The sequence below is a fragment of the Podarcis melisellensis genome, assembly GCF_964234715.1.
Source record: "Podarcis melisellensis genome assembly, chromosome: 6".
NCBI lineage: Eukaryota > Metazoa > Chordata > Lepidosauria > Squamata > Lacertidae > Podarcis > Podarcis melisellensis.
This window is the reverse complement of record NC_138538.1, coordinates 3646217-3662458: the sequence shown is the minus strand read 5'-3', so window position 1 is coordinate 3662458 and position 16242 is coordinate 3646217. Positions and strand designations below refer to the sequence as shown.

At 47.1% G+C, this 16242-nt stretch overlaps 1 protein-coding gene across 1 annotated transcript; it reads left to right on the top strand.

Moving 5' to 3' along the window:
• Window positions 1–1225: 1225 nt before the first annotated feature.
• On the top strand, window positions 1226–14747 carry LOC309373053 (purine nucleoside phosphorylase-like). The gene is made up of 6 exons (XM_081917251.1): window positions 1226–1406; window positions 4339–4502; window positions 7543–7646; window positions 9042–9217; window positions 11522–11712; window positions 13878–14747. The coding sequence occupies exons 1-6, from the start codon at window positions 1384–1386 to the stop codon at window positions 14126–14128; spliced, it is 909 nt and encodes a 302-aa protein (XP_081773377.1). The 5' UTR covers window positions 1226–1383; the 3' UTR covers window positions 14129–14747.
• The last annotated feature ends 1495 nt before the right edge of the window (window positions 14748–16242 follow it).

Below are 16242 nucleotides of genomic sequence, written 5' to 3'. Positions count from 1 at the left end.
TTCCTGGTTTCCCATTGGGACATCTGCTTGGCCACTGTGAGAACAGGATGTGGACTAGATGGGCTTTTCGCCTGACCCAGCAGCCAGCTCTTCTTATGTTATGCCTTTGCTATGAGTGTGCTGGTGTCCCTGGGATGTGGGTGGCGCTGTGGTCCAAACCACTGAGCCTCTTGGGCTTGACAATCGGGAGGTCAGCGGTTCGAATCCCCGCAACAGGGTGAGCTCCCATTCCTCAGTCCCAGCTCCTGCCAACCTAGCAGTTTGAAATCATGCCACTGTGTCAGGAGTGCATGCAGGAGCCAGGCCCTGTGACCAGTAGGGCTTTGCAGGACTGGGGCTTTCCTAAGTTTGTTCTCAAGAGGCAAGGTGGCAAGAGCCCAAGAGCCGGGAAAGGATATAAGCTCAGCATCTTGCCTTTGGCTCTTTGCCACAGCAACACGCTTCCTGCCTTGCTGTGTTTGGCTTCTTGCTTCCTGATCTTCGGACCCTTGGCTTCTTGGCTCCTTGCCTCCTGATCCTCGGACCCTTGGCTCCTTGGCTCCTTGCCTCCTGATCCTCGGACCCTTAGCTTCTTGACTCCCGGCTCTCTGACCCTCGGACTCTGGGCTTCCTTACTCCTGGCTTCCGGACACTTGTTCCTGCTCCCACCCTGCTGACTTGCCCCTGGTGCCGACGTTCTTCACCAGGACTTTGACCGCCTGTAAACCAGCCCGTGATACAGTGCAAGTAGATAAATAGGTACTGCTGTGGCAGGAAGGTAAACGGCGTTTACGTGCGCTCTGGCAATTGTCACAGTCCTCCGTGCACCAGAAGCGGTTTAGTCCTGCTGTCCACTTGACCCGGAAAGCTGTCTGTGGACAAACGCCGGCTCCCTTGGCCTGAAAGCGAGATGAGCGCCGCAACCCCATAGTCGCCTTTGACTGGACTTAATCGTCCGGGGGTCCTTTGCCTTTTTCACCTTGCTGGTGTCCCCAACGTAGCATTGGTGGGAAAGGGCTGCAACCCAACGGATTCTCCTGCAGGATACAAGAGAGGGCAGCTAATTCCCCCATCATGGGTTTATCATAGGACCTCCCGTCTGCCTTGGGCCCACGGGATGTCCTGGCTGCATCCCAAAGAGGAGATAAGGGTTTGGGTGGCTTCTGTGAAGGAAAGCCCAAAGGGGGAAAGATCCACGCCTTCCCCTCCAGCTTTCACTCTGCAGTTCTGCAGCCAATAGCCAACCCCCCAGGGGAAAACAAAGCCTTCTCTGTGCATATAAAAAGCTGACTCGCTGGGCTTTAGAAGCAGTGGGGGAAGGTTGTGGTCAGGTGTCCTGAGAAAAAGCTCTCCAGCCCAGATCTCCATCCTCTCTTCAGTGTCTGCGCTCATCTGCAATCCAGGATGCAACCCACCGAAAACTTCAGGTAAGCACAAACCAGGAATCTCATCTCATCTCTCTGGACGCTTTCACACTTATTGGGATTTTTAGTGCTGCTTATGCATGCATCCCCCAGGTTTCCACCTCTTGAAAATGCGATCACATTCGCTGCTAAAATTTACTTTTCCCACTTTAAAAAAAAAATATATATATATATCTTACCATATATCTTACCATATTTTCTCTGGGAATCCAGATTAAATGGGGAAATAATATGTGACAGCATCTTGGTGAGGGGTGGCATGGTGGGTACTGCAACAGAAAATCAATTATTGCATGCCTGAGAGACGGATCTGTTTTAGCATTTAAATCACCAGGAGACATGGTGTTTAAAATGCGTCTCCAGAAGGCCCCTCGCTGTGTGAGCAACAGCCTTTAAAGATATCCTTTTATAAGGTCTTGTATGGAAACTTTCAACTGCAAAAAGAAAAATTGAAAATGAGATATATATATTTTTAATGCTTATATTGAAATAAAAAAATTAAGGTCATTATATATATATATATATATATATATATATATATATATATATATAATATAATATATTATGTATCGTACATGAATGTATGGGCCACATGTCTGAGGCAGTACGGGAAGGCAGCCTTGGATCCATTTTGGCTCCCAAGCTGACCAAATGTTTTCTCTGCAAGGTCAAAGGAAAATGGAAAAGCTTCCCCACTGTCTTTTCATTCACAAATCCTGTCTTAAGGGTATGTCTGTGTATGAATAGGGTGAGCCTGTGACCTGGCTCGGGGCTCTTGTGTCCTCCATAAGGGCAGATTTTCGTATATTGCAATAGGATCCGAAAAATTGCATTGCAAATCTGTAACTTTGGTTTTGTAATCCTCACTTTGAGTGACTTCTGGAATTCTGGCCAACATACAGTTTTGCACCTGGGTACCTAAATACCACAAGCAGAATTACAGCTGGTGGAATATCTAGACATAAAGTTCCTGTTATCCACCTAGTGGACAATTTCTGCAGTTTCTAAACTTAAAACACAACATGTGAAGGCGTCAACATTTGTAATTTCCAATTGGATCTTGTCCCTTGGTCCTACAAAAACCCACATTAGGAATTCTTTGACATCCTGGTAAGCCTTGTACAACGTGCCTTTGCCTATTTACAATTTGTTTGGTGCTATAGGCTAAATGATTGTATTTCAACGATAAAAAATCTATCCACTTTGATATCTGAAGGTGCTGTTCACAACAAGTGTGTGTCCATCATTTTGTTTCTGAACATTTTTGGTGACAATGGACTGTAAGTGCAAACTCTTTCCATTGAAAACCACCAGCCACAAAAATACTTGTAAAAAGAAAACAACCAGTGACATTGTTATAGGAAAATCCTTGGGTTCACTTGGATTACCAAACAAAGATAGCAGCCAGGAATATAGGAGCTGTTAACGGAGAAATCTGAGGGCTCCTTGGACACCGGCCAGGAATACCAGAGCAAAACAGCAGCCAGTAGGCTTGGCCTTTATTGAACAGGACTCCCACCTGCCACAAGGTGGAACAAGATGGAAGCCCCCAACAAGGACTCTTGAGAGTTGCAGCCCAGCAACACCTAAAGGCTACAGCCTCTCCATCCTCTGGGCTGAACTCATCAGCAGTGGCTGTCCAGAATTTCAGGAAAGGGTCTCTCCTTCCCAGCCCTGCCCGAAGATGCTGAGGACTGAACCTGGGGCATTGAGAAGCAGTGTGGTGTAGTGGTTAGATCCCCGCTCGGCCATGAAGCTCACCGGGCCACCTTAGGGGCTGGTCACTGCCTCTCAGCCTGACCTACCTCACAGGGTTGCTGTGAGGAATCAGTGAGGCGGGGGAGGGCCATTTATGCCACCTGGAGCACCTTGGAGGAAAAAGTGAGATGTAAATACAATAAATAGTCATAATCCTGCACAGAAGAATCGTGGGTTCATAGAACTGCGGAGTTGAAAGGCACCATGAGGGTCATCTAGTCCAGCCCCCTGCAATGCAGGAATCTTTTGCCCAGCGTGGGACTCAAACCCACAACCCTGACGTTAAGTCGCATGTTCTACTGATTTGCTCTGGCCCTTTCCTCACCTGTTGGTGTTGTAAGCAAAAAATCTGCCCTTTTCCCCTTATGGGGTATCCAAGAGCCCATACAGAGTCCTTACGTGGGTTCCCTATTGGTTGCAGAGAGGCCAACCAGAGAATATTGAGAAGCAAAGCAGCTGGTAAGCCTGATCTTTATTGATCTGTTGCAACAGGGTGCTCCCCTCACCCGCAGAAGAGAGGAGGAACCCTGAACCAAGGTGTGCCTGCCCTTATTTTATATTCCCTGCCCTGGAGCTCAAGACCACCCCTCCATACATCATACATACATCACAGAAGGTGTGTAACCTAAGACCAACCCCCAGATACATCGTACCTACATCACAGAAAGGGCGGTCTACAGCAGAAATCTGAGTGCATTGTTTATCTCCTGTCGTTGTTTATCTCCTGTCTGACAGGTTACTTGATTGGATACCCTGGGAAGCCTGGCCAGTCTTTTGTAATGATAAATACTTAGTTCCTGAGCCAGGTCACAGGCTCACACCCTATTCGTATCTTAAAGGTGCCCTTAAGACAGGATTTGTGAAGGAAAAGACCACGGGGAGGCTTTTCCATTTTCCTTTGACCTTGCAGAGAAAACATTTGGTCAGTTTGGGAATCAAAAATGGTTTCAGGTCGGTCTTTCTGTGCTGATCTATGTACGTGCTTGGTTGGTACATTTATGAACTTTTAATATATATCTAAGACCTTAAAATTATTATCACATTGGAAACAGATTCCACGGCTGACCATCCCTACCTCTGGGGTTGGGCTAGATGACCCTCAGGGTCCCTTCTAACCCGGCACTTCTATGATTCTGATTCAACCTTGCTGCCGTTCTTTTCCAATCTCTCTTTGCAGCTTTGAGCTCTGCAGAGAGACGGCCGACTGGCTCCTGGCTCATACCAGGCAGCGCCCCAGAATCGCCATCATCTGTGGCTCTGGACTGGGACCCCTCGCTGACAGCTTGAAGAACCCGGAGTCTTTCAAGTACATGGACATCCCCAACTTCCCGCACAGCACAGGTATGGAGAACATAGCTGTCAACCGTCCTTTATTTGGCGGAAAAGTCCCTTATCCCAGCGCCGTGTCCCACTGCTGTCCCTTACTAATGATGTCCCTTAAATTTCCCGGGTTTCAAAGGAAGCAGCTCCTCTCCCTCCCTCCCTGCCGGCCAGGGAGGAGGGAGGCTCCAACTGTGTTGCTTGGCTGTGCTGCTCACCCAATAAGGAGTCTAAGAATGACTGGGGGGTGGAGCTTGCATGCCTTGTGCCCATCAAATCAGCCACGTTGCCTGGGGACTCGCCATTGCTCAGCGCTTCCCAGCGGAGAGGTGACAGTGGTTTTCCTTGCTGCATCCCCTTTGCTGGGTTGCTGCGCTGTGGGAACCACTGCTTGAGGCTTCGTTTGGCTGCTGGCTGGGCTTTCTGCCTTTGGCTTGGAGGGGCTCAGAAGTTGAACATACCTGTGCTTGGAAAATCCCTTATTTTGGCTGCTGATCCCTCATTTTCAAGGTTGCTGGTCCCTTATTTTCAAATCTGTAAGTTAACAGCTATGATGGAGAACTACCCTTGCTGCGTGCCGCTGCTCTGCAATTCCTCCCAGGGTCTTTTCACGCCGTCCTGGGGCCTCGGGTCTGCTTCCTCGCTGGCCAGCCGGAACGGATTGTGCATGAATTGTGCAGATTGTGATCTGATTTCTTTCCGCCCGGCCTGTAAGATGGAGTTGTTCCGCCTGGCCTTTGGCTTGGAGTCAATTTGATTCCCTCCCCCTCTCTTTTTTCCTTTCTCCTCCTGTGATGAGGCTGCGTTTTAATGTTGTATTTTAATCTTGTTTTTAAGTTGTAATCATTCAACTTGTTTTTATTATTGGTTGTTAGCCGCCCTGAGCCCGGCTTTGGCTGGGGAGGGCAGGGTATAAATAAAATTTATTATTATTATTATTATTATTATTATTATTATTATTATTAAGCAGAAAAAACTGCAACAAGAGATCAGTTCCGTGTTTTGGGGCCAGGTGGGCTGTCGGCTTAGCTAGAGGGCATTTTCACCCAGAGTGCTAAAAACCCACTTTGCATTTCTCAAGCTTCGCATGTGAATGGGAAACCCATCATAGCAAGAATCTACCTCTGAATTAAAAATAGTGGTATCTGGCTACCCTCTTGTGGCGAAATGGACACATCTGCACTTTTATGATTTTGAATGGCAGAGTGCATGTGAATTTTCCTACCTAGTAGTGCAAAAGCTGTGTAGATAACTGTAGGGTTTGTGTGTTTACAGAGAGATGGGGGGAGACAGCAGGGACTCTGAGATTCTGTTAGGAACCTAGGATCATATTGTGCAATGATGAGTTCAACCAGGTCCAAGAGCTTTCCTTGTCATTCCACAGCCGTGCCTTGTGAAAACCTGATCTAACCCACTGGATTGAAGCTCGGTTAAGCAAATCTTTCTTAGGATTTTCCACACATAAGATCCAATTCAGTGGGTAAGTTTGGATTTTTGCAAAGCAGAGGCACAGAACAATAGGAAAAACTCTCAGACCCGGAGGAATTAATTGGTGCACAAAACAGTTGAAATTTGGGTCAAGCAAAATTGTGGACAAGCCCTTGCACTCCAAGGTGTTAGCATTCTCAGCCCATCCGGGAGATGCCGGGAATTCAACCTGGCATTTTCTACTCTTCCACTGAACCCTTCATGTTTTCAATGGACTTTGAATAAATCTGCAATTAGTTTTGTTGTTTTGAATTCTGTTGCGTTATTGTCTTCCTGAGTGGTCCGTGCAAACCACTATTCTGAACAATGTTGAATGAAGGGCAGGAGGCCTTGGGGGTGAATTTATGGAACCAAGGGGGTGCTGGCCCAACAAAGTTTGGGAACCACTGGTTTAATAAACAATGGCTTAGTTGCAGGCAGTGTGCGGAGTCTCTCTTTTTCTCCTTAATAAATAATAATAATTTTTTATTTATATCCAGTCCTTCCCAGTTCAGAAAACCAGGCTAAGGGCGGCTAACAACAAATTTAAAACACTTAATTGTAATACAGTATAGAAGCAGCACCTTGAGGATCTCTAGCCATCTTCACCGCATTAAGCAGTTGGTCCCTTACCTTTCTCACCCCGACCTGGCCACAGTGATCCATGCGACGGTCACCTCCAGGCTTGACTACTGTAATTCAGTCTATGCGCGGCTGCCCTTGAAGCTGTCCCACAAACTCCAGCGGGTGCAGAATGCTGCAGCGAGGCTCCTCACGGGGTCCCTGCCATGGGAGCATATTCACCCAGTGCTTTACCAGTTGCACTGGCTCCCTGTGGAGTACAGGGTCAGATTTAAGGTGCTGCTTTTGACCTTTAAAGCCCTTTGTGGCTTAGGGCCCTCGTATTTACGGGACCGCCTCTCCTGGTCTGCCCCGCAGAGGACCTTAAGGTCCATGAATAATCATAGTTTAGAGATCCCAGGCCCTAAGGAAGTCACACTATCCTCCACCAGGGCCAGGGCTTTCTAAGTGATGGCTCCGACCTGGTGGAATGCTCTGTCCCATCAAACTAGGGCCCTTCAGGAATTAAACTCCTTCCGTCAGTCCTGTAAGACAGCTATTCCGCCTGGCTTTCAAGTTGAACTTAGCCTGATTTTTTATTCCCCTTCCTTCCCTCCCCCTTCCCTTTTTATGAAGATTACCCACTCTGAGACCCCACAGCCAATTCTCCCCTGGTCTCCTCGCTGGCCCAAGTAGGACCAATTCAGCCAGCTAGCCCTGGGGATTATCTAATGCTTATTTCCCCTAAATTGATTTTTGAATTTTATTGTTATTCATGTTTTTTATACCGTATTTTATGCTGCTTTTACAATTAAGTGTTTTAAATTTGTTGTTAGCCGCCCTGAGCCCTGTTTTTGAACCAGGAAGGGCAGGGTATAAATAAAAATGTATTATTATTATTAGCCATAGCCGAGATGTGAGTCTCAGTACTGCCCCTGGTGGACCTCCTAGAAGGACCACAATTGGGAGAAGGGGCCTCCAAGGACATTTGGGGCATGTTAACCTTCTCTTTCTGCTCTCTTCCTCTCCACAGTGTCGGGCCATGACGGGCAGCTTCTCTTTGGGGAGCTGCAGGGCAAGCCGTGCGTCTGCATGAAGGGGCGCTTCCACATGTACGAGGGCTACCCGCTCTGGAAGGTAGGCAGAGGGGCTGTGGTGCCCAAAGTGTTACTCAAGTGATGGTTGCCAACTTGGATGGCTTCAAGAAGAAGCGGAGAGGGAACCAGAAGCATTTTTGTTAGGGATTGTAGGACAAGACCTGCCAAGGAAAACAAAGAATTTATTTATGTATGCTAAAGGTAAAGGCACCCCTGACCATTGGGTCCAGTCGCGGACGACTCTGGGGTTCCGTGTGTTGGCTATTTGCAGATTAGTTGCGCTGCAGAGAGCTTGCTTGGGAGACCGTGCATTACAAGGAACGCAAAAATAATTTTAGCTAGGTTTTAAAAACAAAAAGAAAAACTCCTTTTACATTAAATATATCGATAAGCATGACACAACCGCCAGGGTACTGAGAGAGCTAGGCACTGCTCTTTATATACTATACCCAATTGCTGACACAGCTTAATTAACACAACTATACTGTATATTAATTAACTACACCTGCTATACTGTTTCACAGCTGTAAAACTAGGTCACATTATTTGCTCTGGCCCTTAAAGACATACACATCTTGTGGAACAATAATGAATCTTCACATTTAAAGAGACCATTCAACAGCGCACTCATCTCGCTCTATAGGCCGTGGGAGCCGGCGTTTGTCCACAGACAGCTTCCGGGTCATGTGGCCAGCATGGCTAAGCTGCTTCTGGTGAACCAGAGTAGCGCATGGAAATGCCGTTTACCTTCCCGCCGGAGCAGTACCTATTTATCTGCTTGCACTTTGATGTGTTTTTGAACTGCTAGGTTGGCTGGAGCTGGGACTGAGCAACGGGAGCTCACCCTGTCGCGGGGATTCGAACCACCAACCTTCTGATCGGCAAGTCCTAGGTGTTACCGTGCGCTGCTCTGGTTTGCCAGAAGCGGCTTAGTTATGCTGGCCACATGACCCGGAAGCTGTACACCCGCTCCCTCGGCCAGTAAAGCAAGATGAGCGCCGCAACCCCAGAGTCTGCCACGACTGGATCTAATGGCCAGGGGTCCCTTTACCTTTACCTTTATTCCTGTTTTATATTTTTGGAATAATTTTACAACTCCATTCACAAGCGACAGACAGATGCCAGCTAGTTTCAACTTTTAAAGGTTGATGCCCATCACCATAATTCCGTAGCTTAACTAACTCTGCCTTGTGCGATGAAGTATTTTGTTTCATCCTGAATCTTCCAGATTTAACAAAGCTGCTGTTGCGCTCAGGTTTTTTTGCTTGCCGGCTTCCCATTTGGATGCCTGGTTTGTCGTCGCGGCAGCAGGACGCCGGATTAAACGGGCCGCAGGCCTGATCCAGCTGCCGGGCTCTTCTCACCCTTGTACGGAGAGAAGGGACACCTCCCTGCCACTGATGTAAACATCCCTCTGCTCTGCTCTCTCTGCCAGGTCACGTTCCCGATCCGCGTTCTCAAACTCCTGGGCGTCGAGACGCTGCTGGTGACCAACGCGGCCGGGGCCTTGGCCGATTCATACAGCGTCGGGGACCTCATGATTATTCGGGACCACATCAACCTGCTGGGCTTGGCTGGGCTAAACCCCTTGCTGGGGCCCAATGAGGAAAGGTGAGTACCAGACTTCCGGTTGGCTGCCCGATTAATGGCGGACGGGAGCTCTTCACATGCAGAGGAGCTCTTTGCATGAGCATGGGGTTGTGGATAGTCTTTTTCTGGCTCTCAGGACTACCCAAATCACAAATCACATTCCCTCTTCCCAGGCCACACCTCTCACCAGCTCTGCTTCACTTCCCCCAATGTTTCAAGGTAGTTGGGATATCCTTAATCCCCTGATAGTTGTAAGAATGGAATGAACACACACACACACACTGACTGTATTTTATGCTGTTTTTTGTTGCATCAATTAAGTGTTTTAAATTTGTTGTTAGCCCAGTTTTCTGAACCGGGAAGGGCAGGGTATAAATAAAAAAATATTTATTATGTACGCATGCACACCAATGCAGTTATTTGTGCATTGATAACAACAATTAAACATTGACTTCCCTTCAGCCTTTCTATATTTTATTATTTTTATTTATTGAATTTATATACCTCCCTATACTCGGATGTCCCAGGGAGGTTCACAGGATAAAAACAGAATATAAAACCACAAAGTACAGAGTCAAAATAAAAACAACAACAACCCAATAGCCTTGCCCAACAAATTTTTAAAGGGTATAGGCTGTAGTTTAAAAAGAGTTAAAATGCTAAAAAAAAATGTTTTTAAGCTATTAAAGAAAAATAAATTAAAATCAATTTAACAGAAGAAGCAGTACACTCTGCTGGGCTTGTTCCATGATTCCTCCAAGTTACCAATTACTGATACATACTATAATCAAATCACACCACCCTTTTCTCATTTTACTCTCAATGTAACCTTTACAGCTCAATTTAAACCTACTAGCAATTTCACTTGCTAGACAGGGAACCAGGCAGAGGGCCTTCTCGGTAGTGGCGCCCGCCCTGTGGAACGCCCTCCCATCAGATGTCAAAGCGATAAACATCTACCTGACATTCAGAAGACATCTGAAGGCAGCCCTGTTTAGGGAAGCTTTTAATATGTGACATTTTTGTGTATCTTTCATCTTTGTTGGAAGCCGCCCAGAGTGGCTGGGGAAACCCAGCCAGATGGGCGGGGTACAAATAATAAATTATTTATTATTATTATTATTATTATTATTATTATTATTACTTGTTTACAATCATTCTTCATATGCTCTACAAACATTTTCCAATCCTCCTTACATATTGTTTGATCTTGATCTCTGGTTCTGCTGGTTAGACTTCCCAATTCTGCAGACTCCATCAACTTCAGCTGCCATTCCTCCTTCGTGGGAACTGCCCCCTGCCTCCATTTTCGAGCATATTGGATTCAGGATGCAATAGTTGCATACCAAAACAAATTCTGCTAATTCTTTGGGACACTAGGGGGAGTATATATCATTTCGTTCTTATCCTTCCTCATGAGATCAGCAGTCCTTTCCTGCTAAAACTTTGGCACGAGTCACAAAGAGGCTTACAAACAATAAAAAAAACACAATAATATAATAGGACATCACAATTACAACGTAAATGATACAGAATAATTAACAAATCACCAGCAAAACAATTACAGTAAAACAACCACCTTCTATAAAACACTATTAACGGAACAACAAACAGAAAAGCTAAACAGCATAACCCCAACAAAAGTCCTAAGATTCACAAAGCGCTTCGGCAAAACAATATTAACAATATTAACAGCTCATCTTCCTCTTTTTCTTCTCCCCCCCTTTTTTTCTTTTTTCTCCCCCCCTCCTTTCCTTTTTCCTTTTTCTTTTTTCTTTCCCATAGTGGCTTACGTCCTATGCCATTTTATTTGATATTTTTTGTAGGTTTTTTTAGCTTTTTTCATTATTATTATTATTATTATTATTATTATTATTATTATGGAATTTTCTTTGGTAATTTTGGTTGTCTATATTTATCTGTATTTGTTTAAAGCAAAATAAAAGTATTAAAAAAACAACAACAATATTAACAGCATTAACAAACTAACAACCCGAAACAAAATAAGCACTGTTGAATTGGCACACACACTCTCCCCTTTGTGAATCACAGCCTTCCACTCAGTTCATCAAAAGACGCATAGGCATATTGCCCATGGCAGCAACTCCCTTCCGAAGGCAAGGCAGGTGGGAAAAGCCATTGCCTGATTCTCAGCATAAACATCCAATTCCCCTCGTCACAGCAGCCTCTGGAAGGGATATATATCTGGTACATCTGCCTACCTCCTGGCTGGCTGGCACGAGTGGCTGCCTATCTGCTTGGCCCTGGCACCCAGCCACCATGCCCGTTTTCCTCCCTGCTCAGAGCACCCGCTTCTTTCTCCAGGTTCGGACCTCGCTTCCCTGCTCTTTCGGATGCGTACGACAGCCAGATCCGTGCTTTGGCCATGGACACAGCCCGGCGCCTTGGCTACAGCTCTTTCGTCAAAGAGGGGGTGTACTGCATGGTCGGGGGCCCCAGTTTTGAATCTATTGCAGAGGCCAGGCTCCTTCACGTGCTGGGGGCGGACGCTGTAGGTAAGAAGGAAGCTGCGCCTCTTAGCGTCTGGTTGTAGCCTTTTTAGGCCCTTTAAACCATGGGTAGGAAGAAAGTTGCACCCGAGCTGGGACGAAAAGAGCCAAACGACACCAAGGGGGTTAAATCCAGAGAGAGCGCGTTTATTCTGCCATCTGGGGGGGCAGAGGCACCTGTGTGATTCAGTTCACAAAAGACAGGCCGCAGCAAAAAGCATTTTATATCAGGTTTTTATCCTGTTCCCCAAACCCCTTCTTCCCTCTCCCCCTTCGCAGATTTTACATAGAAATGTTTCTTTTCGTTCTCTGGCTCTGCTCCTGGAAGTATGTTGCAAATCAATGTACCAGGACAAGGTTATCTTGGATCTGGGAAGCGAAAAGCTGTACTGTTCTCAGCTCTAGGTTTGTTACAGCGTTTTTCGTTACAGAGAGGACTGCTTAGCTAACGCTTTTTGTCTTAGAGGAAAATGCAGTTTTAAAACGCTTATGGCGAGGCCTGGCTGGGGGGGGGGAATTCACAGTTTTTAGGGCTTTTTGGGGGGAACCCTAACTGTACCCCTTCACGGTAACCCTTGGCCTTGTTCTGCACCTTCTTCCCTATGGCCAGCCTTTGCCAATCCGGTACCCTCCAGATGTTCTGGACTACAACTCCCATCAGCCCCAGCCAGAAGCCAAAACCTCTGGAGAGCAACAGTTTGGCAAAGCCTGCCATGGGCTTTATGCATCTTGTTTATAGCACTAATTTGGTTGCAAAGTTTTATTATTTTGCAGTTAATAATAATAATAAATTTTATTTATACCCTGCCGTCCCTGGCCAGAGCCGGGCTCAGGGCGGCTAACACCAATAAAATCACAGTAAAAACATAATGGGGGGGGAGAGGGGGGGAAACCCAATTTAAAATACAGGTTAAAATGCAATTTAAAATGCAGCCTCATTTTAAAGTAGCCGATAAATCAAGACCATAAGGGGAGGGAAACGTAAGGGTCAGACCAAGTCCAAACCAAAGGCCAGGCGGAACAGCTCTGTCTTGCAGGCCCTGCGGAAAGATGTCAAGTCCCGCAGGGCCCTAGTGTCTTGTGACACAGCGTTCCACCACATCGGGGCCAGTACTGAAAAGGCCCTGGCCCTAGTTGAGACCAATCTAACCTCCTTGAGGCTTGGGGCCTCCAAAGTGTTGTTATTTGTGGACCTTGAGGTCCTCCACGGGGCATACCAGGAAAGGCGGTCCCATAGGTATGTGGGTCCTAGGCCTAGTTGCCATGGAGGGGGGATTTTTTAGCAAGCGCCTGCACTCATTGATTAATTCTACAGGTTACCCCCCACTACACGAATCCCACTTGCATGCAACTGAATTTACATGGGTCACCACAAAATAGATAGATTGGCCTTCCCTTGCTTGGGGCCTGGAAGGTAACCCCCACATAACTGGGAGGCAGCGATGCTTGTATTTGCAAAAAAATAACTTCTAGAGAGTGTCTGATCTCAGACAAATGCACCACAGGAAAGATGCATCTGGGTTGCTAGGGGGCAAAGAGATACGCAGTGTATCTGAAGAAGTGTGCATGCACACGAAAGCTCATACCAAGAACTAACTTAGTTGGTCTTTAAGGTGCTACTGGAAGGAATTTTTTTTGTTTTTATATAGACATGTGAGCTCAGCTACTCAGCAGCCCCTCTGCCTGAGTGATAATCCCTGGCATCCTGATACCTGAGTGCCAGACAGGTAGCCATTCCAGAAATAACAAACCCAGATGAAGACAAAAGGGTGTGATTAACTTGGCTGGGAAATAGGGAAATGTAAATATCTCTTTTGTTACACTTGATGGGTGTTTGGAGGGCAAGGAGAACCATGGGGCAGGGTCCAGGATGCACAGATTACTGCCACCAGACCTCCCCTTTCATGATGTAACTGTGATGTATGAGTGATGTAGTTTGGGGGGGGTGTAACATGGGGATTAGCAGCTAATAAAAGTTTGGGTTCTCTTTTGTTCGGGGCTTCCATCTTGTTCCACCGGGTGGCAGGTGGGAGTCCTGTTGTGACAGTCTTCAATAAAGACCAAGCCTACTGGCTGCTGTTTTGCTCTGGTATTCCTGGCTGGTGTCCTTGGTTTTTTTGTCCAAGGGAGCCCTCAGATTTCTCCATTAACAGCACCCCGCTTCCTTTTAGGGATGAGCACCGCAGCAGAAGTCGTTGTGGCCAGGCATTGTGGCTTGCGGGTCTTTGGCATCTCGCTGATCACCAACAAGGTGACCAAGGACTACAGCGCGAAAGAGAACGTTGACCATCATGGGGTGCTTGAAGTGAGCCGGAGGAAAGCTTCCACGCTCCAGGCGCTCATCACAGCCCTGGTGGGCAGGCTGGACTTCTGCAGCAGCAGCGGCCAGAAGGATGGCGAGACCTATCAGAATGGAGTCTAAAAATGCCAGGCGTCAGCTGTGGACCCAGGAGTGTGCTGGCAGCAAGGGGAGAGCTGCCCGCTCCACATCGTATACTCCAAACGAAATCTGGACTGAGAATCCAAAACTTTGACCATACCTGTCTCAATCAAATCACCAGCCTCTGCCAAGCTAGTGCCCTCCAAATGTTTTGGATGGCAACTCCCAGGTCTGGTAGTCCAAAACATCTGGTGGGCACCAGGTTGGCAAGGGCAGTTTGACACCAACCCTGCAGATGTCTTAATTCTTTATTGTAAGCTGGCCTGTCCCTTGTTAGCCCCACAAAGTCCACTGAGCCTGGCAGAGCCAGCGGTGGTACAGTACACTGATGAGAGTGTTGGACTAGGACCTGGGAGAAGACCCAGATTCAAATCCCCACTTGGCCCTGAAGCTCACTGGGTGACCTTGGGCCAGTCACTGCCGTTCAGCCAACCCTACCTTGCAGGTTGGTTGTTGCTGTGAGGATAAAATGGGGAGCAACAGCAAACATATACATCATCTTGAGCTCCCTGGAGAAAAGGTGGGATATAAAAGTAATAAACAAACTGTCCCTATCAACTGCTCTGTGCTATCCTGGAGGAATAAATATTGTAAAAATGTACATGGGATTTAAAAGATAACACAACATGCCATGCTAATCTCTGATTGGAGCAAGGTTCCAGAGGCTCCAGGCATGGCGTTTTAGACTGCAACCTTCCCTGGCCTCCCCAGGTCACTGACACAGCCAACTCTGAAACTCTAATTCAAACTCTCCTTTGTCTTCCAAGTGAACTCTGAGTAGAGGAAGGGCCCCCTTCTGTTTGTATCTGGCACAAAGTTCCCTCTCTTTGGCTTTCCCAATGGCTCATTACCTTCCCTTTGTCTTTCTTAATACAGTACAGTGGTACCTCGGGTTACATATACTTCAGGTTACATACGCTTCAGGTCACAGACTCTACTAACCCAGAAATAGTGCTTCAGGTTAAGAATTTTGGTTCAGGATGAGAACAGAAATTGTGCTCTGGCGGTGCGGCAGAGGCCCCATTAGCTAAAGTGGTGCTTCAGGTTAAGAACAGTTTCAGGTTAAGGACAGACCTCTGGAATGAATTAAGTACGTAACCAGAGGTACCACTGTAGTTTGTCTCCCAGGCAATTTCCAGGCTGGCCTGGCTATTCCAGCATTAGAATCTGTGCTGGATCCAGGAATTAGAAGCGGGGCCCAAGCATTCACCCTAACCCTGCAAACCTGGGAACTGCCATTCTAGGTGGCATTACAGCTGGGGGAATCCCTTTATTCTCGGCGTCATATTTTAAAAAATGCAAAAGAAACAAGTCTCTTGTTGTGGGAGGGCAGGTGGAGGTGGCAACTATGGGAATTAAACCACATTCAATTCAGTGGGCCATCTGAGCCTTGGAAAAAACCAGGAGCCTTGGGGGCATACTATTAAGTTTCAATGTCACTCTTCACTAGAGGATCACAGGATGTTTTGCGATACAAGGGTCCAGAGTTGTGGCCGACTCTGGGGTTGCGGAGCTCATCTAGCTCTATAGGCCAAGGGAGCCGGCGTACATCTTCCGGGTCATGTTGCCAGCATGACTAAGCCGCTTCTGGCGAACCAGAGCAGCGCACGGAAACGCCCTTTACCTTCCCGCCGGAGCGGTACCTATTTATCTACTTGCACTTTGATGTGCTTTCAAACTGCTAGTTTGGCAGGAGCAGGGACCGAGCGACGGAAGCTCACCCCATTGCGGGGATTCGAACCTTCTGATCGGCAAGCCCAAGAGGCTGAGTGGTTTAGACCACAGCACCACCTGCGTCCGTGTTTTATGATATAAAAACGCACAAATACATAACATAGTAACAAACAAGAGCAATTATCTCCTGAAACACACACAAACACACACACAGTTTAGAAGGCCATAGTTTAATTTGCCAATACAGTGCACTATGTGAAACATGGGCAAGGCCCAAGCAGCTCATTGGGGGAGCCCCAATGTTTAATTGTCAGCATCTTCAGGTGGGTCTGACTTGAACCCTGTGGTCTTCATCAGAAGCCTTTCTTCATGTGCCTTCTCCACAAGAGGTCCGGAGGGCAGCAATAGGAACAGGCCTTTTC

What these genes read in the sequence shown, in the direction of transcription:
- LOC309373053 (XM_081917251.1), top strand. Translation starts at nt 1,384, where the DNA reads ATGCAACCCACCGAAAACTTCAG. An exon ending in CAACTTCCCGCACAGCACAG is followed by an intron (nt 4,503 to 7,542) that starts GTATGGAGAACA and finishes TCCTCTCCACAG; the next exon opens with TGTCGGGCCATGACGGGCAG. An exon ending in AGGGCTACCCGCTCTGGAAG is followed by an intron (nt 7,647 to 9,041) that starts GTAGGCAGAGGG and finishes TCTCTCTGCCAG; the next exon opens with GTCACGTTCCCGATCCGCGT.